This window comes from Sinocyclocheilus grahami, unplaced genomic scaffold, assembly GCF_001515645.1.
Source record: "Sinocyclocheilus grahami isolate Dianchi unplaced genomic scaffold, SAMN03320097.WGS_v1.1 scaffold144.1, whole genome shotgun sequence".
Taxonomy (NCBI): Eukaryota; Metazoa; Chordata; class Actinopteri; order Cypriniformes; family Cyprinidae; genus Sinocyclocheilus; species Sinocyclocheilus grahami.
This window is the reverse complement of record NW_015505323.1, coordinates 1,467,061-1,492,672: the sequence shown is the minus strand read 5'-3', so window position 1 is coordinate 1,492,672 and position 25,612 is coordinate 1,467,061. Positions and strand designations below refer to the sequence as shown.

Sequence of the window (25,612 nt, the reverse complement as noted above, 5' to 3'; positions counted from 1 at the left end):
GATTTTATAATAAATTTGCAGTAAATTTATAATAAATAACATTTCACCTAATGTTATAAGGTGACATGCCAAAAATGGTAATATCTGCATAAAACAAAGCTGTAAAACTATTTAAAATTCACCCCATTTGTTCACTTAAAGGTGATATTGTGATAAAAGAATACTAATCTAGTGTCCATTTATAAAATTATGAGTTTAATATTTTATTCAATATATTAAGCCATGTACAATGGGGACATGAAAATTTACGATTAATACCTCATTCTGTTATAGCCACTGTCCCATATCATAGTCATTACATGATAAAAGATGTCTCTCTAATGATCTCTCTTCCTTTAGACCTTCACTGTCTTCCTATCAGATGTCCATAATCTTAAAATATATTAAATGCAGTTTGGGGGAAGCTACTCAAAAAAGGAATATACTGTTTTACAGATAATGGACTACCTCTCAAAATTCAATCAGATTCATAGACTAAGTACTTCATGGCAGAGTATTTGCATTACTAATTAAAAAGCACATAGTCTCATGTAGCCAGACCTTTGACTGAACAGCATATGTTCTTGTCCACACTGCCACTTATTCTTGCCAAGAACCACCTACTTAGACAGTTTTGTGAGCGATATGCATCGGATGGTCAGCGAACAGACTGTTTGTGTGCCATCTGAGACTAAGGAACATTAAAAAGATACCAGGCTGGACTAGACACTAGGGCTATATGTGATCATTTTAAGTTGCAAAAGCCGTTTATGCCGAACCATGATTTGTGAAAGTACTTAACATTTTGTTAGTGTTGTAATTGATCTACACTACTGTTCAAATGTTTGAGGTCAGTAAAATTTGCTCTCCAAGGCTGCATTTATTTAATCAATACAGTAAAAACAGCAATAATTCAATTCAATTTCATTGGCTAAAGAGATGTGTCTTTAATCTAGATTTAAACAGAAAGAGTGGGTCTGAACCCTGAACATTATATTGTGAAATATTATTATAATTTAAAATAACTCTTTTTTTTTTTATATTTTAATATATTTCAAATTAAATTTATTCCTGTGATGACAAAGCTGAATTTTAAGCATTTGTTACTCCAGTCTTGATTGTCACACGATCCTTCAGAAATTATTTTAATATGCTCAAGTAACATTTCTTATTATGTTGAAAACAGTTGTGCTACTTAATATGTTATGTGGAAACCATGATGCATTTTTTTTCAGAATTATACGATGAATAGAAAGTTCAAAAGAACAGAATTTATTTGAAATAGAAATCTTTAAAACATTATAAAAGTTTTTTTTAAACTAGAGTACTTTTGCGTAAATCTCCTTATTCTGTCAGATAATGTCTAAAATTTTGATAATGTCTATGATTTCTGTTTGGATTCTTTAGAGATTATTTTCTTAAAGGGGTCCTGTTATGCTTTTTCACTTTTTCAACTTTAGTTAGTCTGTAATGTTGCTGTTTGAGCATAAAAAAGATCTGCAAAGTTACAAAGTTCAAAATCCACTACAAAAGGAGATATTTTATTTAACAGAAATCACATTTCAAAAACTACAACAAACGACTCGTTTGGACTACAACGCATATTTTCTGGGATTTGTGATATCACAAATATCGACGAATGGGACGAGACCTGGTTGAGCTGCACTAGAGAAGGCAATGAGTGTTATCACTATGTCGGAGACAAGCTAGCTTTCCCAAGGCAGACGAACTTGGAGTGGTTACAGTCATCCGGGTTTAAATCGCGCTCAAATTGATTTGTTTTGGCGCAGTATGTTAGCAGAAGCAATTAATCTCTCTACCTAACTGAACCTGCTAGTAGCGTTATAGTTACTGCTACACTTTTTTACACATATTGTTGTCTTATATTCGTATATTAATAAATCTGTTAACAGCTTACGTATTAACTAAGATTATGCATTATAAGTTTATGTCTATGTCATTAAAGTAGTAACATCATTTAGACTATTTCATTTATTTTAAGGGTGTTTACTCATTTTTACTGGAGATCAAGACAAACGTACTTATTTAAAGTAGAATTTTTATGTTGGTTACGTTGTAATTGTATTAAACATGCCATTCTTAAGTATAAGCTTAACTCTCCTCTGTTTCACTTCTTCCTTTAGCCGTTACCTGCGCAGCTCCTCCGCCAATCTCAAACGGCCTCCTGGAGGGACGTGACTTTGAGTGGGGCACCAGCGTGAGTTACAGCTGCTCCCCAGGATATGAGCTCTCTTTCCCTGCCATTCTCACCTGTGTGGGCAATGGTACATGGAGTGGTGAGGTGCCTCAGTGCTTGCGTGAGTACTGTACTACTCTATTAATATTAATCAAACTGACTGTTTCATCCCTGTGGGTGTTTGCAACCCTATGCATGCCAACATTTCCCAAAAAAGCGGCAGAAAGTTCACACCTTGCCTTATGTCTGCAACTTAGCTATGTGCTGTTGGTGAGGAAGTCATGTTCAGACATTTATTGATTGATTTATTGATTGGGTCATCACTGAATGAGAACATATAGGTCAACATTTATTTTTCAATTAGATCTGCTGGATTATGCAGCAATATTTGTTTAGGACACCAGACAAGGTGGGCTCAGCATGGTGGGATGTCAGTCTGTTTCAGCACAATGCTGTATGATGACTAAGCTGAAGAACCTCCAGGCATGGTATGAGAATTTAAAGTTTAAAAAGCCTAGTTATCACAAAGGTACCCTTGTTTTAGCCCTCACATGGAACAAAAGCAGCCAATGTTAAAAATATATATTTTGCTCGAGATAGAAAGCATACCTCTGACTTTGTAAGGGTACTGATTTTTTTCCTTCTCTTTCTTTTCCACTTTTATTTTATATCCTGACAGCATATCTATAATTCATCAATAAAAGGCAAGTTTGTAGTGCTAGATCTCAGGCACAGTAGTCTGACCAGCATATTTATGATGGATCAGACAGCTGATGACGTCAACCATGTGATTGATTTTCCCTCCAGAGACCTATTGTTTGCCTGACAGTGGCAGGGCCATGGATAACATTTACCACAGGGCTTGGGACTTCCCCCAGTATTATGTGGCTATGTTCAGAATAGCATAATAGCAGACTATTCTTACTATACCTGCAGTATATAATATGTACGCTACCATTTAAAAGTTTGGGGTCAGTATGCTTTTTTTAAGAAGTGAATATTTTTATTCAGCAAGGATGCATGAGATTGATTAGAAATTGACATTGTAGACATATATGATGTTAAAAAATTATTTAATAAATGCTGTTGTAAAAAAAGCATTGATATTAAAAAAGGTTTCATGAGCACCAAATCAGCATATTAGAAAGATTTTTGAAAGATCATGGGACACTGAAGACTGGAGTAATGGCTTCTGAAAATTCAGCTTTGCCATCACAGGAATAAATGTTATGTATGTTATTTAATCTATTTTAATCTATTTTAAAAATGTAATTTATTCCTGTGATGGCAAAGCTCTCATTACTCCAGTCTTCAGTGTCACATGATTATTCTAATTGTTATTTTAATGTTATTTTAAATTGTGATAATATTTCCCAATATTATTTTTTTACTGTATTTTTCATTGTTCGGCCTTGGTCAGAATAAGAGAATCTATGCACATGCATGACCTAATACATTTGCCAAAATGTGCAGTATACATACATCAGAGCAAACAGCATGATGCAATATCCCACAATGCAGTCTGCTTGTTTCGACCTTCCATTTCGAGTGTGATGAATGAACCAATGGTAGGAAATATACAGTGTATATTGCAGATTGTAAAGCATTACATTTTAAACAACTTTTGAATATTCCTCACATTTCTGTGTTCACAATTTGAATATTTTATACACTTTTTCTCTCTTTCTGATAAGTGATAAATATTAAGGACAACATAATAAAGCATGCACTTTGTTTTATAAAGACAAAGCTTTTAGCATCATTCATGCCTAACCGTTTGAGAATGATTTTGCTGAAAGTGTTTCTTTATGATCTCTGTGATTATAGCTAAGTTCTGTGGAGATCCTGGAATCCCTGCTTTTGGCTCGAGGGAAGGCCGCAGTTTCATCTACCAGTCCGAGGTGTCATTTAGCTGCATGGCTCCCTACATCCCAGTAGGCAGTACTACACGCATTTGCCAGGCTGATGGCACCTGGAGTGGATCCCAGCCTCGCTGTATAGGTAAATCAATTATACTGGCACAGTTTTGTAAGGAATTTTAACTCAGTTGTAAGGGAATTAATTATTATTAATTGAGGTTTTAGCGGACTAGGATCTGAAGAGCCTAATTCAACCTGATTCGAACTGATTCTAAATTTGATAGTTTACACTTTAAATCAAGGGTCGTCCAGCGAGCCGGTGATTCTCAGTATATTTTAACAAATTAAATATGTGTTTTCCTGGCCATGGTCAACACACTTATGATAATTTGTCAGCTCTTAAGAGAGAGGTAACGTTGATCTTGGCAAAGTTTTAGCCTTGAAATTATATGACACCAGACAATTGATTATTTATAAATGAAACATGGATTTTATTGGCTATTTTAGACACAAAATATTTACACACAAAAATACACACACACATGTACAGGTTCTTAGGATGTGAGTTGACGGAGTTTCATAGTTCTACCTCGTTTTCACGAGTGATGTAGGTTCACCTGAGATAACTCACACGCAGAGAATTTTTCTTAAATTTTACTGCTTATCTAAATTCACCAGTTCAGCAGATCGAAGATTTTGTTTGTACTTGCGTTTTGCTTAGTTGACAGCTGAAAGCTGAGGTGATTTCGTCGCTGACGCGGGCTTCCTGGATGTCTTTGAGGGAACCCCGTTACTGGTTGGTCGTTGAGGTGACGTTGGAATGACGTTTGAATGACGTTCTTTTGGAAAAGCCCTCCGGAGATTGGTTGGCTTCTTTATGGCTCGGAGGCTGCAGCAGTTTTGCTAAAAGTCTTAGTTTGCAAGACTTTAAGTTCTTTGAAGATTTCAACGAAGTATCACTGAAGTGTTGAGTTTTAGATGGCTGGTCGCTTTTGATGGTAAGCGTGTGAGCACACGTGGGGTGCTCTAACACGGCGACAGGCGAGAGCAGGAGAAGCAGCTAGCACATCTGTCTGCATTGGGTTTTTGTTCCGCTGCATAAGTCCATCCCACGACGCGACCTTCCAATCGCCTTCTTGTGCAGGTGGAGCGTGCATACATTAACAAGAGGCTTCAATTAATAAACACTGTAATTAAAATAAAAACACTGGTTAAAGTTGCACCGATTACATGAAACACGTCAAGCATATATATAAGACATACAACATATTATTTGTGAATCTGGTTGCCCTGTTATGCGCATAAATTATTATCTGTTGAAATTGTCTTTTGTAAGTTTCGTGTCCCTTTGTCTGACCGAGGAGAGAGAAAAGGGTGCGTCCTTTTTTTGGAATGCAAAGGGGGAAAAGGGGAGATGTCCGGAGGTCATTCTCGTGTCAGAGCATGAGAGTCTGCCAAGCTTCTCCTGGACAGAGAGAGTTCTTAATCTGCCACTTTCTGTTTATCAGATTTAGCAATTTATGTGTTAACAGTCCTGAGGTCCGGGAGTATCTGTCACTGGAATTCTGTCTAGATACCAGGCTCTTTGTTCCGTGGTCCATTAGATGGTTTATTTATGCTGAAGCCAGTCACGAAACCTACTGACGTTCTGTTGCTTAAATGAATCCAGATGGGGTAGGGTCAGTTCTTGTTGGTTCTTGTAAAGATAAGCAGAGAGAGACAGGAACTGCTGAGACCCTGAGCTGACCCTGTACGTAGTTTTATGACTGCAGATGGCTGGGGAGAAAAACCTTTAGTTTTCCCGGTGGAATGTAGAGATTCAATGTTCATTTGTGTCCGTTTATAGATTCAAGGGTTTCAATATCTTGAAGGCCAGAATCCTACAGTTTGCATGTTTAAGCCATATTTTAAATTCCCAGTCAAACAGACTATCATAATAATTGTTGTATGTTTGTATATCAAAACCTAATAATGCTAAAAACCAAATAATCAGCCAGCTGAAGCTGACCACTGCGTCCAACTCTAAGCAAGAAGCAATTATGGTCACTTAAAGGGATAGTTCACCCAAAAATGTTAATTAACCCATGATTTACTCACCCTCAAGCCATACTAGGTGTATATGACTATCTTCTTTCAGACAAATACAATCAGAGTTATTTAAAAAAATGTCCTGGCTCTTCAGAGCTTTATAATGGCAGTGGGCAGTTGTTTCTGTTCAACAGTCCAAAAGAAGTCCAATAAAGCGCATCCATCCATAATAAAAAGTGCCTCACACAGCTCCGGGGGGTTAATAAAGGCCTCCTGTAGCGAATCTGTGCATTTTTGGAAGAAACATGTCCATATTTAAAATTTTATAGACAGTAATCTCTAGCTTTCACTTACTGTTCCTGTAGCAAATCAATCCGTTTTTGTAAGAAACATATCTGTTTTTAAAACGTTATAACCACTTTTCTGTAGCTTGCTCTAACTGTTGTATGCGGAAGCCGTTGTGGGAGGATGACGTAGGACGTATGCGCCGGTGAGAAATGACGGACGTGGAAGCAGAGAGGAGAGAACAAAACAAAACACTGGTCACGAATTTGAAGTACAAAACGAGGATTTGTGAAGACAGATGTCGGAGGATTTCGATATAAGCCAAGAGAAGACTGGTTTTCCTTTGCTAAAGTAAGGAAACTTTGCTTCCTTTGTTCCTGAAAACAAACGTTGGTTTTCGCGAGGCTAGCATATTCTCACCGGCGCATGCGCTACGCCTACGTCCTACATCATCCTCCTGGAACGGCTTCCGCATACAACAGTTAGAGCAAGCTACAGAAAAGTGGTTATAACGTTTTAAAAATGACGTTAAAAGATTTGTTTCTTACAAAAACGCATTGATTCGCTACAGGAAGGCTTTATTCACCCCCGGGAGCCGTGAGAGGCACCTTTTATTTCGGATGGATGCGCTTTATTGGACTTCTTTTGGACTGTTTAACAGAAACACCCGCCCACTGCCATTATAAAGCTTGGAAGAGCCAGGACAATTTTTTATATAACTCCGATTGGATCCGTCTGAAAGAAGAAAGTCATATACACCTAGGATGGTTTGAGGGTAAGTAAATCATGGGTTAATTTTCATTTTTGGGTGAACTATCCCTTTAAGTCATTCGACACTTTATGGTTTCATGGTTCAGTTCAGTGGAAGCTAGATGATCAGAATTTCAAGTTTTGCCTCAAATATTACTTTCCAGTAGCCCTGGCTGCTTTGTCTTATGATTACCGCCCACAATGATAAGCCCTTTTGGTATTATTTGTCACCCAGTACACAAACAAGCTCAAAAGTATTTAGCAACAACAATTCCAAAGAAATCGATGCCCTCCCACAGCCCTGGCAGCCCAGACCAGTGCTGCTTCAATCGGGCTTGATGTTGTATTGACACAATTATGGTGGGAAAGAGCAAAGCCACTCCTTTTAGTGACCACAGAACAAGGGAAGTGGGAACATTTGGCAGTCGAGCAGACGAGTATGAAGTGAGGAATGGAGGCCAGGGAAAATGAAATTGCATGAGAAACTTCAACTTGAGAAACTCACTTCTTGATGGCTGGCAGTGGCAGCTGTTGTGAAGTTATTGTCCTCTGCTTCTCGGCTCGGTTCCCATGACCTTCTCAAACACAGGTGCACTGAGGCATGTACCTGGCTGAAGTTCTATAATTCACCAATCAAATGATTCATCGGTTACACTTTACAATTCAGGTTCAATTCGTCAAAAGTTAATGCATTCGGTGTCAGGAACTCACAGTGAACAATTCTTTTACAGCTTTTATTAATCTTGGTTTATGTTCATTTCTACAATGTACAAATACATTTTAGCCTTTCAAGTTGTATAAATTAACATGAATGTAGTCTGAAAAGGCATGAATTAACAATTAACAACAATATGTTCAAATTAACATGAACCTAGATGAATAAATCCTGAAAAGAAATGTTCATTAGTTAATGCATTAGGTATAATGAATTAACAGTGTTAACTAATTGAACCCTTATCACTTTTTTCAACTTGTGTTTGAAAGTGTTTTTTTTATTGCTGCATTTATTGTAAAAAATAAAATAAAATGTACATACTGATGTCACCCAAATTTAGATCCGTACTGTTTATATAGATCTTTATACTGTTTGTGTAATATAAATTCTCTTATTTGCAGGATTAAATATTACCATCTGATATTCTGAAGATATTTTCTGTTTCTGACTTTTAGTGTAGATAACTGTTTAGGTAAGGTAGTTTGACTAGAGTTAAACTACATGAATTCATGAGTTTGTAACTTAAACTTCAAGTTTTGAGTCTTTGTTCCTCCAAGGGTTTATTTCGCATACTACCCTTACAGTTTTTTCCCTTGTTACTTTCACCCCAGGTTCCCTTACTGGAGGGTATTAAGGCACTGATCTCTCTAAAGCTACTTTAGGGTGCTTTTGAATTGCAAGAGACACCATAGAGATTAATGTGAACTGAATCAAATAATCAAATTATTCACAAAGAGTTGTTTCTCTCTTTTAAAATATATCCTATGAGTCCTATGAATTAGTTCTGACAGTATTTCTATGTACAGTATGTATACATACATACTTTATTTCTTTCACTTTTCCTTCTCTGTGTATGAACTGGCCTTTGGCTGTATTATCTACATCAATTTTTCCATGTCTCATTATCAAAGCCTCCTCTCACTGTCCCCCTAAGTACAGTGTTTATCTGATTAAACCCCTCAGTTTATATATCCATGAGGGAGTCCTTCTCCTAACGTCAATAAATACATCGATAATTATTTTTAATTGAGCAAGTAATTGAATAAATGGTCCCAACTCTATGAGGTCATTATTGAGGAGCCATGAACAGCCAGCAGGAGATTTGGATGAGCTCTGGTTGGCGTTTTTAAGCATTTAGTGTATTGTTCCAACAGAAGATGTCAGCCATAGCCCAAAAGCAGGTGTAATAATTTAGCTCTTTCAATGGAGTATTATTATGGCCTCATATTACACCCTCAAAGACACCATAAAAAAGTAATATAGGGTGTTAGGGGGGTGGAAATTAAGTGCTCTAAAAGGCCACTAAATAATTATACACAACAATTCTTATAGAATGAATCCTATTGGCTGTTCTCACTGACTAAGATAAACCCCATGTAGTCTAGTTCAGTGGCACGGACGAAATTAGATGCAAATAATGAAATTCAACTAACCTTAAAATTGTGCATAGTTAGGTGCATAGTTAGGTGTAGCAAAATCATTTTTTTTAAAGTTAGAGAAAACTTTTGTTGTTGACGTAAAAAAAAAAATGTGCGTCCAGTTGCAAATTCATATATCAGTTGGTAGAAGCTAACAAATTAGGCAGATGGCGACATGAACAGGTTGTGTGACATGACCTCATCCTCAAAAAATTTGAAATAAACTACACAGGGTAAAAGAATATATGACCCAAGCAACAATAAACACAGATCACTTGCAGTGAGGACAGGTTTATGCTGACCTTAGTGTGTTTTGTGCAGTGCATTATTGGCGACCAAGAACATGAAACAATCAGAGACATTTAGAAACCAAAATTTTGACACATTTTGTCATATTGTTGGATATATGTTGGGCATTTTGTCATATTTTGTCATATTGTTAGGCATATGCAACTGTATTATTATATTACATTATATTATATTGTTTTTCATCCGTTTAAATAAAAAAACATGTTTATAAAAGTGTATCTTTTGGTGGTGACTTACATTTTTAATACATGTAAAAAAAAATTTAAAAAAATAAAGGATGCGAGTCAGTGAATCAGATGTACTAGTTTCTACTTGATACTATTTGGCCTCCTAGTGAGCTCTTCCTTCAAAATCAAAGCAGTGCGAACGCTATCTGCAACTCTTTTCTCAATATGGCAATCCAGTCATATATTTTCTGTGTGCTGACTCAGTATTAGAAGCTACACGCTCAAAAAAACGGCATGGAAAAGGGGTTGGTTTTGTAAGCCTTGCAGGTTGTCCTGTCATTTGCATGCCTGCATTGAATCAAGGGTCTCTGCGTCAGCTCAAAAATGTGCTCTACATCCCAATTACAGAGTAGCACAGCTGTGTGGTAGCAGATGCACTGCTGCAGCAACACTGCCCCCTGCTGCGTCTCCATCAGCCCACCATAAAAAAAAATGTTAGGACACTGCTGCAGCACTTACATAAGCACACAGGCCCCATAACCATCACTATAAGCCGAGTCTTAGCATTGCTTTGAGAGATGTGTTTGGGCTCATGAAGGGCGATGTAGCACATATTTATGAGAGCTGAAATGTTATGTTCTTATGGTGGTGAAAAAGAAACTGCCTCAGTTGTGACCGATAAGAAGATATTGAGAAGAATGTGACTGGATATTCATTTGTTTTGTCTTTCTTCTTCCTTTCATTTCTCAGAGCCAACCCGTACCACCTGTGAGAACCCTGGGATGCCCCGTTATGGCTCTCTCAACAGGACCTTTGGCTTTAAGGTAGCAAGATGACTACATATATAATTAAAAACATGTGGAGTTCATTTCAGCTTGAGTGCTGAAAAAAGGGACAAACCAAAATTCTAAGAAATAAGAACTAATATGAACCAACTAATTTGAAATGTATTGTTTAGTATAAGAAGTAATATTATTTTTTCAACAAAAAAAAAAACTTTCACTCATATATTATATATTTTTTTTTATTTTTACACTTGTTATATACTCATGCACTGTAATATTATTATATTATATTATTCATAATGACAAAAAATATTATAAGACTTTTTTTGCACTTTTATTACTCTGAAAGCAGTGGTTCTCAACCTTTTTGATTCCAAGGCCCAACCTTGTCCACAACAAATGTTCGAGATTTTTGGGATATACTGGAAAATTATTAATGTAAATGCAAAAATAAAAAGATTTTGCCCTAAAAAAGCTAGAAAAATATATATTCATAAAAAATATAAAAATCCCCAAAGAGTTAAAATCAGATTTTGTTAATGTATATGACTTTTCATGTCTAGAAATCACGCTTTTATAATTCTTCAAAGAAAAATAAAACAATTATTGAGCGGGTGAATTCAAATAAGAAATGTCTTGTTTTTGTTGTTTGTTCCTGTAAACAAACGTTGTTCTGGCTTATTTTAATGCATGTTTAGTCTTCATTTTAAATAATTTTAAGTCATCTTGGCCCCAACTACCTCACTGAGAAACACTGCTTTTTAATGGAAAAGTTCATCAAAAATGAAACATTTTGTTATCAGATATTATCCCTTATGTCATTCTAATTTGAAACTACAGCTTCAGATGACATGGAAAATAGAGAATGAGTTGTATGGACCACTTTCACAACACATTTTTCACAGTCGCAAACCATTTTTTCACCAGTGCCAAAGATCTTTTTCTGTTTCTCTGAAGATAGAAATTAACACAGTGGTTGGAATAACAGTTTAATTTATAAGTGAACTATTTCTTTAGTCTTCAAATTTAATGGTTAAAAAGAACAAATTAGCCTTCAAATAAAGATTTCATATCTTCCCTCATGAAAGCGTTCTTAATGATTTTCAAAGAATGATTCATGCCTTTTCTCAAAACACTTCAGACAAACTGCATGTACAAACTACAAATTATTATTAAGACCTCTCAAGACTTTTCCACTTGAGGAGCGGCGGGACCCAGCCGGAGTGCATCCGTAAGTGTTCTCCATAACACATCCATGGGAATCTGTTAAAATACCAGTTTATATTTGTGGGTGAAGTTTCTCATTTATAAAGGTCAATGCAGAATGTATTTGTATAATTAAGCTACAGAGAAATGGGTCAAGTACAAGTCAAAACTGAGACCAGAAGAGAGTTGAGTTCATGTTCAGACAAAGTCCACATGCTCCCGAGTTCATGACAAGACCAAGAGCTTGAAAATATGGTCTTGGACTTGACCTTGAATCAGAGTCCAAGACCATAATTTCATGCTCTTGGTCTTGGCCCGTTAAGTCTGAGTCCAAGACTATTGTTTCTTCTTTTTGGTCTTGTATTGGCCGTGAAGTCTAAAACCATCATTAAATCCTCTTGAGCTTGGTCTTGGCCATAAAGTCCTAGTCCAAGAGTCTGAGGCCATTATTTCATGCTTTTTGTCTTGGACCTTGGACCTAAGTCTGAGTCTAAGATCATCATTTCAGGTCTTGGTCTTGTCTTGGACTCTGTGTTGACTCAGACTCAACCCTATTCTGGTCTCGACTATAACACTGTCCAGTTAAACTTCAATTAACTATTAAATGCCAAGTGTTCTACAAACAAGAGATTAACATCAGTTAACTTGCATTTGAGACACTATGGCCAGTTATTTTGTGTTTTTGCTCTGCTAATGACAGTAGTTCCAGCAAGTTCATATTCATAATGACTGTTCATTTCACAACGTCCATCACATGCTACTAAGTCTAAAGTATTCATTCCACTGAAGAGAGTAGGACATGTTTATTTCTGTTCTTATAGTAACATCAGAAGAAAATATGGTGGAAATGCACTAGAAACCTATTTATGAACACAATCTTTTGCAATATAGTCTTTTACGATGCAACATAAAGTACTAGAGTGAACTACTCGCCTGTTGTTTGGAAAAAGATGTCTGGGCTTGATAGAAGTTACTTTTTTTAGTCTGACTGAATAAAGATGTTTATAGCTATAGTTTCTGTTAGATTGATAACCATTTAGATGTAAATATGCTCTCCCTCCTCATATAAATTAGAATTCATAACCATCAAATAATGTCATAATTCTCAGTGGCACACTCCTGATAGCCATTTTATTCTTTGTGATTGCTATTAAAGGAAATACTCCACATAGTAAGCCAGAAATCACTTTATTTTCTGTATCAAGCTGCAGTTCGGTTACACAGCAGCAACAATGTCCGTGTGAAAACACCATGTGAGTTACACTGTGAACGTTGCTCATTGCTTGAACTAGCAGTGTGAAACAGACCTTTGGGTGACTCTGAGACTACTGTAATGATCTGACCAATGTATTGCTTCTCTGATGTACTAAACCATACTAAAAGAGAATCACTTATCTCATATTATCTGAAAGAGTGAAGATTAATGTTTCCCACACAATGGCCACTTGAGTTGAATTGCTTCTGAATTATGTGGGTGATACCCTGACTACACTCCCCTGGTTCACTTCATCAATTGATAAATCACTGATCTCTTAGTGAGAAAGGTCTGTCTGTGCTCTTAGAGGTTTAAAGCATACTAACTCCTTGAATAATCCATTTTAATTACTTTTCTAAAAATAAAATGCTTCGTTTGTTTAGTAACAATACCGACAAGCATTTTTTTTTTATCTTATTAGTGTGTTTGATCTTTCTCTGACTGTAAAAATATATGCACAGCAAGTGCTTGTATCTTTATATATGTCATCATAAAGTTGAATTTCAAATCCGTTCCCTGTAAGTCTTTCTAATGTAAAATACCCCTGACATCACCTCAGTTTATTTAAAATGGATGAAGATGATTCACTCAGGTCTGGTGGGTTATCATGGTGGGCTACGAGGCTTGTGATTGGATTATGTCCATTTACCAACAGAAGCTCCAAAATCAACAGCATTAAAGCAGGCTGAAATACGAGAAAACAGCTGGCTTCTAATTTCACAAGACAGATTGCCATTCAGTTGAAGCATTTCTAAAGCTAATTACATTTTGCATCATGCCACTACCCCAAAGTTCTGTCATTGTTTTGCAAAAATTTGGAAATAAAATGAGATGGCAAGGAAGACACAGCACTTCCCCCCACTTAATTGTAAATTTGTGATAAAACAGCTTTTGTGTGCTTGCACCTAATCACACCATTTTTCCCCCCAAGAATAATCGAAATCATTCCGTAATTACGCACTGTAATTTTGTTTACACTGAGCAGTTGGCTACTCACAGAGTCAGGCTGAGTGTTAAATCGTCTTTCTCATCCCCCTCTTTTATTTTACACAGAATTGGATAATGACTGGCTGTCCTTTCCATTAGCGTTCCACTAGATTCGTCTCCAAAGAAATAATGTTTTTTTTTTATTGTGCCTTGCTCTGTTGTCCTGAGAATTTATTTATTTACTTCAAGTGGACTATATCATATCATTAATAGCAATTGAAAGTTTTGGCATGCAAAAAGTTATAGACTATAGTGTATGTAAAAAAATTAATTTATTATATACATTTATTAAGTTATTTATTTTTGGAAAAAAACTGAGATAATTGTGATCATATCAAGTATTTGCACAGTTTGGGGAAAATTTAATTTAATTTTGCTATAAGTAAATATGGCATGATTATGTATTTGTTGGTTTTAGTATCATGATTGTATTCATAATACATTAAATCATACATTATTTTGGCTTTTGGTATCAGTATTAGAAAAGAACATCCAGTCATTTCTCCAGTTTAATTTAGTATGAATAACAATATGAATTAAATGTCAAAGATGTTTGAGACACATTTTGATTTACATTTTCTCAATAAATGAGCAGAATTTATTGCAATAAACCCTGCACTCCCATCAGGGCCGTCCTTAGCTGACGCGGGGCCTGGTGCGAGGAAGGGAGCGGGGCCCCCCTCTGTCCGTTCGCGATCGCGTTCCGGGGGGGTGCGACCGCACCAGTTGCACCCCCCTAAGGACGGCCCTGACTCCCATATTATGCAGCAATTTAACTGGAAACCATAGTAGGTCCTTTCCCTGGTTACATTCTTTTCTTTTGTGGCTGTACTGGTGATGTAGTGATCATGAATAGAAACCCTTATCAAAGTCTTGGATAAAAGAACTGGGTCCAGTGCACCGAGGCAAAACCTCAATCCCGGCTACTTTTGATCAAAGTCATAGTGATGGTGGAGCTGTTGGAATGACTGAGTGAGCATTGGCTTGCGTTTGATCTGCTGGTGTGACAGGTAAAGGTGCGCTACCTTTAAGTGCCATCTGCCAGCATGCATCAATGTCTGCCACATCTCCGCCAGCTTTTGTAGGCACAGGAACATGGCGGTGTCAGCTACTGAGGGAGAGAGCATAGATCCTCTCTAAAGAAACATGCCATGTTGTCTTAAAAGTTCAAACTTAATTTTGATTTTGCCCACTGAAGTTTGAAGTCTGATTATAAGAGGACCGAGACTGTTTGCTGGATAGTACTTTCATTTCTTTTGTTTCTCTTTTAAAATTACTCTTTGTTTCCTTTGTAGCCCACAGTTGTAAACAGCCAGAGAGTCCTCCTCATGTGGATGTTGTGGGTATGGATCTAACTTCGTATGGTTACACGCTCATCTACACCTGCCAAATGGGCTTCTTTTTGTCTGGGGGCTCTGAGCACCGGGTCTGCAAGTCCGATGGAACCTGGACTGGAAAGATGCCTGTGTGTCGAGGTATCAAACACTTCACATTGTCTGCCAGCACTTTTAACATTCCTATAGCCTGCATACAGAATATTCCCATCAGAAGCATTCAAACGTGTCCCCTCAGATTTTACTAATTGGAGTTTGAATGCAATAATTTTATTTTATTTTGTCTTATTTTAGTTTATTCTATTTTTTTATTTTATGATATACAACAAAAATGCAGGGTAATGACTGGCTGTTCAATTTTATTTTTGCTTGATTTATTAATATACCATTGAAGTTTGGGGTCAGTAAGATTTTTTAAAAAGAAATTAATACTTTTATTTAGCAAGGATGCATTAAATGGATCAAAAGTGACCCTAAAGACATTTAAAATGTTACAAAAGATTTCTATTTAAAAATAGTTCTTTTGAACTTAATATTCAAAGAATCTTGAAAAAAAAAATTCTAACATTTATAATAATATGAATTGTTTCTTGAACACAAAATCAACAAATTAGAATGATTTTTGAAGGATCATGTGACACTGAAGACTGGAGTAATGAATGCTATTGTAATGATAAATTACATTTTACAATATTTTCAATAATTATTTTAATTTGTAATGATATTTCACAATATTCTTTTAGTTTGATCAAATAAATGCAGCCTTGGTGAGCATAAAAGCTCATCTTACATTTATAACTTATAAACAAGTATTAAATTGTTAAGAATAAATTCTGTGTTTTCGTTTCTTTATTGTCATGCCTCATTTCACATAGACCACCACCAAGAGCTAAACTAGACATCATTTCGTACTTTGCACTTCCTGCCCAAGTGAGCGTGTGCTTAGGTGGGGTGCCAGAGCACTAGCGTGTGGCCAGCATGCTGCAGTGCTGTGATTTTATCTTCCTCGTCTTCATCCTGCAGCTCAGAGCACTGCCCCAGCAGCCAGCACACGCCACCATGCATGTACACAGCTGTACACTTCAGGCTTTCCAGTAATTACTGCACATAAACAGATGTGATTGTCTATAAAAATAAAAATTCCCAAGTGGTCGACACAGAGCTTCTCCAAACTGTGATGGGGCTGTGTTTATCCCTCATTTTTCTGCACCTGTCATGAACAGCCTCCATTTGAATGTTCAGTTATGCTGCTTGATATGTTGACCATGTCACCCCCTGCTGTCTGCAGTCACCTGATTTTTCTTAGTGAAAGGGAAGAAAGGAGGCACACTGTTGCCTGGGGATGTTACTATATGCATGAAATGATAAAAGTGGTGCCAATTTGATCTGTCAATCTTTTTTAAACCTTTATTTTATTTTTGCTTTTTCTTTCCCAGCGGGCTCCAAACTCTCTGAAAAGCCTATTAAACCAGTCCCAGGGACACCGAGTCCGAAGCTAAATGGTGGGTGCACTGTTATTATGAAATGGGGTTTCATTTGAAAGACCACTTATGAGTGTTAAGTGCACCTCATTTAGAATGCATAATTTTGACTGAACATCTCCTCTATTTGGCCACAGAGAGCAATGGTACCTTAAACATTTGCTATCCGTGATGTATTCCAGACCACAGCCCCAGGAGGAGGGGGCTAATGAGGAGAAAATGGGCTCCAGTTAGTTTGACTGTAAAGTAGTCTGGCAGCTGCAAGAAACTCGACTAGAATCACAAGATCATCCTACTGAACTTTGCCAGACTTTCTTAGAGCATATTGCGTGTCTTACGTTTATATACTTAGAGAGCAGGATTAAGTAAGAGGCAAGCTGGTGTCCAGCAAAGGTAGGACCTGTAGGAGCACCTACAGCAAATATTCAGTTAAATTCAATTCAAGTTTATTTGTATAGCGCTTTTCACTATACAAATCGTTGCAAAGCAACTTTACAGCAAATTAAGTTTCTACAATATTTAGTGGTAGCTTATCAGTGGTGACTTTCAGTTAATGTACATATGGCAGAAATGTACAGAAAAATCAATTAAAGACGTAATCAAACAGACGATGAACACTATTAACAGCAATTATTATATGATGCAATCAAACTTATAGCAAAATGTGGTAGTTCTGTATGTTGTCTGAGTCACTTTCTAGAGTCCATGACAGAAAGGACAAACCGGATATCCAATATGTTTCCAGAAACTGATGGATCCCAAGATCAGTAAGACACGGAGAACCCTTCAAGCTACTGGGTTCTGAAACGGTAGATTACAGGAAAATTGACTGCCTTTGTAAAGACTCAGAGCGTGATATCTGAGAACTCCGGCCAACACATTATTTCTTATCTGGCTCCATTATAAATATCTTATGAGAATAACTGAATACTTTGTTGAATTATATGCTGAATTATGGCTAAATTTGACTCATTTGCCTTGCTTAAGCAGTAAGATATGAGAGGCTATATTACTGTACATAAATATATTTATATTAGGGCCGACAGTCAAATAAAAAGCCATTGTTGTGTTATATGAGAAAAGCATGAAACAGATATTACACAAAGTAGCTTTAGAATTTTTATATATATATATATATATATATATTATATAATATATAATAAATGTAATATATTTATGTATATATTTTAAAGTATGTGTATTTCTGTGCATTTAGAAATATAATGTAATATCTATTTGATAATGTCAACTAGATTTTATAAAATAGATCACAAAATATAGCTCTATATACATAGAAATATATATATATATATATATATGAAATCATATATATAAATATTATTTAATGTATTTAGTGACAATCTATGGTTCATACACAGATGGTTCATATATACAGTAGTTGTTTGGCATTAGTATTTTAGCATGACTGAAACAATGTGTCAACCAATCAACCGCCAGAACTATAAAAATATTTTGCTTAATTATTTTCTGATACTACATACTGTACTCTCTTTTGGCAATATAAGATATAATATAGTTGTGAATAGGTGTTAATTTGCTTAATTTGCAGTTTAATGTAAATCAAAAGAGAAATTGCAGAAATTTAATATACACAATAAATATGCAGATGTGTGTATGTGAGCATTATGTATTTTAGAATATGATATGTACAGGGATAGATATGACTAATACTGAATAATATTATTTTAATAATATTATGAATAATATTGAATGTGTCTTTCATTTGTTTATTTATTCACAGTTCCTGATGATGTATTTGCCCCTAACTACGTCTGGAAGGGCTCATACAACTACAAGGGAAGAAAACAACCAATGACTTTGAGTATCACAAGCTTTAATACAACCACGGGTAGAGTTAACGTCACATTAACGAGCAGCAACATGGAACTACTGCTTTCAGGTGGGTTTGTTGTTCAACTCTGCAGATTTACTGAGCTGACAGAACGTCTCGGTTACGTACGTAATCCTCATTCCCTGATGGAGGGAACGGAGACGTTATGTCGTGACAACATTAGGGGTCTAACTTGGGAGCCCAATCATCTCTGAGTTTAAGAGAAAACGGCAATGAAAATTGGCTAGTGGATTTTGCACGCTGAGCCACTCCCTATGCACATAGGTATATAAGGCGACAGCGCGCATCCACTCATTAGGTTTTACGCTGAGGAGCCAAGAACGTGTCCCGGCAACAGCGAGTGATTCAAGGTTGTGGCATGGGGACATAACATCTCCGTTCCCTCCATCAGGGAATGAGGGTTACCTACGTAACCGAGATGTTTCCTATCTGTCCGTCACTAAGAGTTATGTCGTGACGACATTAGGGGTCTATGGAAAACGCCACAACCTGAACACCGTCACAACCCTGTGTCGCTGCAAATGTTGACAAGCCGTAGCATGTCAAGACAAAAGCTACGCTAAGGTCATAACCTTTCCAAAGCCCCAGTGCAAATTCACTGACCTTGGTACAGAAGGGGACCAAATGGTGAGTACATCGCTGCTGGAGAAGGCCATGCTGCTGTTCCGTCCACAAAAAAATGTTGACCTTCAGTGAAAGATTGCTTCAAATCTTTCCTATTTGCTCTTTTCAGCCTGGCAGAAAGATGGGGAAGCAAGCCTTCAGGTAAAAGTCACTACGGAGACCACATCCTACCCGTAGGGAGGTGACGTGGAGATACTGATATGGACTGGGCCTAGCGTCAGACTTCTCCGCCAAGAGGATGCTCGATCAGGGTTCGCCAACCGGGGAACTCTACTGGGAGAAGAAAGGCACTTGCATCCCCATGTGAGGGGGAATGGCACAGCGGGTTACCCAACATGCGGGAAGAAACCGGCTCTACACAAAAGTTGTAAAACCTCGCAAAGGTGTTAAGTGTCGCTCAGCCCACAGCTTGACAGATGTCCGCCAGAGAGCCGCCATGCGCCAGCGCCCAGGAGGAGGCAACACTCTGAGTGGAGTGGGCTCTCACCCCCAGGGGGCACGGCTCGCCTTGGGATTGGTACACCAAGGCGATGGCATCCACTATCCAGTGGGCCAACCTCTGCTTGGAGACAGCCTTCCCTTTCTGCTGACCTCCAAAGCAGACAAGGAACTGCTCAGAGCTTCTGAAGCTCTGGATGTGGTCCACGTATATGTGTAACGCTCTTACGGTACACAGCAACGCCAAGACTGGATCTGCCTCCTCCGGGGGCAGCGCTTGCAGGTTCACCACCTGAACTCGAAAGGGAGTGGTGGGAACCTTGGGCACGTATCCAGGCTGGGGTCTCAGGACAATGTAAGAGTAGGCCGGCCCGAACACTCCTCACTTACTGAAAATGCTTGGAGGTCCCCGACCCTCTTGATGGAAGTGAGCGCAATCAAGAGCGCTGTCTTAAGAGACAGGAACTTCAGCTCAACTGAATCTAGCGACTCAAAGGGACCCCTCTGAAGTCCAGCCAGGACAACAGAGAGACCCCAGGAAGGTATCAGGGGTGTCCTAGGAGGATTCAACCTTCTGGCACCCTTCAGGAACCTAACAAACAGGTAATGCTTTACCAGGGACCAGCTGTCCACTGCATCGTGATGTGCTGCGATAGCAGCAACACACACTTTCAAGGTGTGTGACATGTGCTGCGATAGCAGCAACACACACTTTCAAGGTGGAGGGTGACAGCCTACGCTCCAACCTTTCTTGCAGAAAAGAAAGCACAACTCTAATCGAGCATCTCCGGTGGTCTCCTCAGTAAGAAGAACACCAATTCGTAAACAGACTCCACTTCAAAGCATAGGCTTGCCTCGTAGAGGGAGCTCTAGCCTGAGTGATAGTGTCTACCACCGTTGGTGGCAGATCACTTAGGTCTGCCGCGTCACGTCCAGTGTCGCCGCACAGGCCATCCTTGGAGATGGGAGCGTCAAGAAAGCATACTTTGTTAACGTCTTTCATCTCGAACAAGCTTAGCCAGAGCTGGTGCTCCTGGACCACCAGAGTGGACATCGCCTTCCAGAGGGAACGCGTCGTGACTTTCATCGCCCAGAGGGCGAAGTCAGTCGCCGTGCGCAGCTCCTGCATCAACCTCAGGTCGGTACTGCAGGTGCACCGCAACCTCTGAAGTCAGTCGCCGTGCGCAGCTCCTGCATCAACCTCGGGTCGGTACTGCAGGTGCACCGCAACCTCTCCACCTGGGGAATGTCGAAGCACCCCCTAGCCGCCCCACCATCGAGGGTAGTGAGGACAGAGAAAGGAGACGAGCGGCTTCTGGCCATAAACGTCCGCGACTACGTCACTTCCTCATGCACCTCTGGGAAGAAAGGAACCAGAGTAGAACGCGGTTGTGAGCCGCGGTCCGCACTGAGAAACCAATCGTCCAGCCTTGAGCACTCAGGGCTGGGTGGTGTATTCACCTCCAGCCTGATGCTCACAGCTGCCCGGACAAGCATGGCTGTCAACTCTGGGTCCGATGAATCGAATCTGGTCTGAATCTTCATCCGCAGAGGTCAATAGCCCATCCCCCGATGCTGCAATCGACATCTGATCCCCTGGTGGCACACCGAATGAAATGCGGGGACCATCATAAGACAGCCCAACAGAATCACTCAGCAGCTGCACAGGAGAAGTGCTGCAGGAGGAGTAAGAGGTCCGTGGGGCGTGGCCCGGCAGGTGAAACTCTCACTGTCACCCTCAAATTTTCCAGAGCACTAGCCGGCTGTCCTCTGCTCGTGGCAGAGAAACCGGGACGAGTAGTGACAGAGGGGTCTGCTCCTTTCCCTTTAAGAACGGAGAGACGCGATCACAACGTTGCCGTGGTCATGCACTCGCAGTGCGGGCATGAACCATCCACGAATGCGTCTTCAGCGTGCTGAATGCCCAGACACAGAAGACAACGCTCGTGGCCATTGTCAGAGGACAGGAAATGACAGCAAACAAGAGAACACGGATGAAACGGCATCTTTAAAAAGACGCAAATCATCCATGATTTGAACTTTTAGGAAATCTGCTCTTTTATTTGAAAGGCCCAGGGGAATCACTAAAAGGGACACCGCTGTTCAGAACAGAACAGCTTCCCAACACACAGCAGATGGCTTTGTGGAGTATAACAGCTTTTCATACAACCAGTCGGCTCCAAAGCAAAAATCTAATGAGTGGATGTGTGCTGTTGCCTTATATACCAGTGTGTACGGGGAGTGGCTCAGCGTGCAAAATCCACTAGCCAATTTTCACTGGCGTTTTCTCTTAAACTCAGAGATGATTGGGCTCCCAAGTTAGACCCCTAATGTAAAATTAATAACAGAGGCAAATTAAACTAGACCGTTAATGAGTTAGATCGTTAGACTGACTGTACCACCTTCCTCTTCCACTCATGAGACTCACAAGTCTTTATAAAGCTGACATATGCTTTACATCATCTAATTAATCTTAGACACTGCTATTGGCCAGCCATCAGGAATAATCACTGGTGAATAAAGGTGAATAAACCACCAGTCACTCATGTGAAAAATGGACTTGTCGTAAGGGTAACATGATCATAACGATGGGAGCAACAGCGAACCATCAACTTAATTAGTCATCAGCCAGTTGGAGGGCAATGAAATCTATCTTTTCACCTAAAATGCTGGAGTGCCACCATAGAGTGTGTGTGCATTTCTGTTCTGCAGTTAGAAAGAGTTAGAGAGAGTGGCCAAGACAAGAAGAGAGCAATAAGAGGATGAAACATGTACGTGAAGCATGTAGACAGCTGTCTGCTCTCTATTCTCTGTCGTAGGTGTCTATAAGAGCCAAGAAGCACGTCTGATGCTGCTGGTGTATCACGTGAAAGCGTCCTCACCCACCACACTCAGCAAGATCAAAGAAGAGCAGTGGACCCTGGATGGATTTGTATGTGCACATGTGTCTTGTTTTAGTGCTATTATCTTTTAGGTTGTGTTGTACAGAAGAATACTGTGTTATATATTAAAATGCAATGGTGGATGAAGTCCACGCATCCTGTACTTGAATTAAAATACAGATACGCTGATGAAGTATTGCTCCAGTAAAAGTACAACTATATTACATTTCTACCAGGATTATTATAGTTAACTAAAACTAAAACTGAAACTAAAATTAAAACCATAAAACATTTTCAGTACTTGAAATAAAATAAACATTAATGGAAATTCTCATTTTAATTTAGTTTAACTTGTACTAAAATAACTAAAACTATAACTGAATTAAAAAAGAATGTAAACTATATAGACATATATAAAAAGAACAATGACAAATGACAAAAACACAACAAAATTACTAACATAAGTTACTAACATTAAAATGAAAACAGAAAATATCAAACTAAAATTTAATAAAATTATTAATAAAAACTTGAATAGTATCTTAAAACTAAAATAACACTGACTTCTACTTCAGTAAAAGTACAAAAGTTATCAACTACTGCAATCATATCCTGGGGTGTACTGGCCATCTGGAGCACTGGGGCATTTCCCAGTGGCCTGACGGTCATTCTGTCCTGCCGTGCCATCAGCTTGACGTGTGATAGGCTGATATGCAGCTTGGAATGAATTGATGGACCTCTCAGAATCTATGAAACAGGCAATCGCGGTTTGAAAATAACACAACCACATGACCCAACGTCAGCGACGCACTGCCTATTTGGCTGAATCCAAAGACTATATCTTCGACAATCGTGCAGCAACGGAGGTGGCCTGGGATGAAGTCAAATTCCCGGCCTGAATTATTGTCTCAATCCGCAACTTATCATATCAGTTGAATTAAAAAATGAATCATTAAATATGATTTGTGAACCAGTTCAATCAACTCAAAAGAATGAGAATGATTATTTATTAATCAAACATGACCATCTGGTTCTGACAGCGGGTGCTGATTTCTTCACTTCACAGTTTTTTCTGAAACATACAGTAGTGAAGTGAAATGTCAAATATCATGCTTTAGAATGTAGTAACAGACGTTTCTGATCATTTAATGAACTTAAAATTTACTGAAGTATAGTTAAGGAATATAAAAAAATATTTAATTACTGTCCACCATTGCTAATGTGAATGCAAACTGCTAATAAGATATTTCAGCATATTGATCATTTCTTTGTCAGTTTATCTTCAGTTTTATTTTGGCAGTCTGTGTGAGCAGTAGTGAGTGTAAGTGGAAAATATATTCCCATTGGTCTGCAAGGCAATTGATCTGTTTGATTGTTTGCCGGCAGGTGTCTGCTGAACCAGATGGGTCCACATATGTCTTTCAAGGCTTTATACAGGGTAAAGACTACGGCCAGTTTGGCCTGCAAAGGCTAGGTATGGGAGCCCATCTTGATATTTTTTTCATGCTGCATTGTTTCATTGTAAAATATTTTATCCCACCCCGTTTCATCAATGTTTCAACAATTTTGGCAAAAAAAAAAAGTTAATAAATGCATACAAAAATTAAAATGAATGTTTCTCGATCTCTTGCAGGTTTGAATATGTCGGAAAGTAATAATTCTTCAAATCCACCACATGGTACAAACAGTAGCTCTGTGGCCATAGCAATCCTTGTGCCTTTTTTCGCCCTGATATTTGCAGGCTTCGGATTTTATCTCTACAAGCAGCGGTGAGTCTTGCCGTCTATCCTCATTTGTCAAAGTTTGTTTGTGGAGTTGTTATTCTAGACAGATCAGAACGAATTTAGAAATTAGTCTCAGACAAAATCATCATCATTTGTTGCAGGATGGAAAGAAATAGACGGTGACAGATACTGTCTTTAGAGACAGAATTAGCTCATTTGCAGGTTATTGAATGTGATCATAATTAGATGTTACCTTTCTTCCCTGCATGATTCCACGTACCCGCTGCCACTCGACGTCTTTCCAAACTCTCAAAGCTGCTGCAGATTTGATTCTAATGACGTTCTGATGTCAGGTCTTGTGTGTATGTTGTTTCGCTCTGACAGGACTACTCCAAAAACCCAGTACACAGGCTGTTCAGTTCACGAGAACAACAACGGGCAGGCCGCTTTCGAGAACCCCATGTACAACACCAATGCAAAGTCCGTGGAAGGCAAAGCTGTCCGATTTGACCCCAATCTGAACACAGTCTGCACAATGGTATAATTAGGTCCGCCTGACTCGAAAACATCTGTGGAGTTTTTTTGTTTTTTCATTTAAGGATTTTTGCTTTGTTTTTTTTAAATGGAGGTGGAAACAATAGCATTACAGTCATGGACGGATTTGTCTGAGACTCACAGAGGATGTCTAGCACAAACGCTGTTGCCCTTTCTCTGATATATAAAGCACACTCTTCAGGAACCATTTGACCATGTGCGTCCGCGGAGGACATGTATGAAATATGAAACACGAAACACATTGTCATGGGGGATTTTTTTTTTGAAGACTCACTCTAAAAAGCTTCTTCATGACGGAAAGCATGAAGAGATTCTTCTGCTACCTTATTCACACTCCGTGAGTGCTTCTTCACAGTTGACTGGGTATTTTTTTAGGGGAAAGGGATCTGTAAATCTACTTGCATATATATGAGGAGCATTCACCACCTATATTTTTGTGCTATATATTACCACATGGGAGAGGCCAAGAGAGAACTATTCTAGCAAGAGTTTATGATGAGATTCACATCGACCGATACATTATTTCCCTGATTGTTTTGTACGGTACACAAAGTTTTATTTACAGCTCATTCACATTCATTCCTTTAGCTTTGGTGCCTAATGACACCAGTCATCTCTGTGACGTTGCGGCATTCTGTAATGTGTGATGTGTTTGGGTAAAACAAGAGAGAAAATGTGTGGAAAAGTGGTGTGTCGTTACCTCCTGAGGATTTTTTTAAATAATTGTTATAGATTTTTGATATTCAGTATGTGTGTCTGTT

The 25,612-nt window shown here is 38.5% G+C and overlaps 2 protein-coding genes across 2 annotated transcripts in view; both read left to right on the top strand.

Annotated features, from left to right (window-relative positions):
- LOC107591661 (CUB and sushi domain-containing protein 3-like) overlaps positions 1-10,543 on the top strand; it is a gene marked incomplete at its 5' end in the record, with an annotated part of 12,238 nt that extends 1,695 nt beyond the window's left edge. Inside the window, 3 exons of the mRNA XM_016280882.1 lie at positions 2,124-2,297; positions 4,004-4,177; positions 10,458-10,543. Of these exons, the coding sequence (XP_016136368.1) occupies positions 2,124-2,297; positions 4,004-4,177; positions 10,458-10,543 (434 nt within the window). The remainder of the gene's footprint in view (positions 1-2,123; positions 2,298-4,003; positions 4,178-10,457) is intronic.
- Positions 10,544-15,246: 4,703 nt separating this feature from the next.
- Positions 15,247-25,399, top strand: LOC107591680 (CUB and sushi domain-containing protein 3-like). Its single transcript, XM_016280903.1, has 7 exons — positions 15,247-15,415; positions 16,711-16,776; positions 18,518-18,676; positions 22,510-22,622; positions 23,959-24,046; positions 24,206-24,341; positions 24,681-25,399. The coding sequence occupies exons 1-7, from the start codon at positions 15,286-15,288 to the stop codon at positions 24,838-24,840; spliced, it is 852 nt and encodes a 283-aa protein (XP_016136389.1). The 5' UTR covers positions 15,247-15,285; the 3' UTR covers positions 24,841-25,399.
- Positions 25,400-25,612: the final 213 nt, after the last annotated feature.

Bases quoted from the DNA above. Each gene is read 5' to 3' on its own strand.
- LOC107591680 (XM_016280903.1), top strand. From the start codon at position 15,286: ATGGATCTAACTTCGTATGGTTACACGCTCATCTACACCTGCCAAATG. The intron at 16,777-18,517 runs GTGGGTGCACTG...ATTTATTCACAG, and splicing joins ACCGAGTCCGAAGCTAAATG to TTCCTGATGATGTATTTGCC. The intron at 18,677-22,509 runs GTGGGTTTGTTG...TCTCTGTCGTAG, and splicing joins CATGGAACTACTGCTTTCAG to GTGTCTATAAGAGCCAAGAA.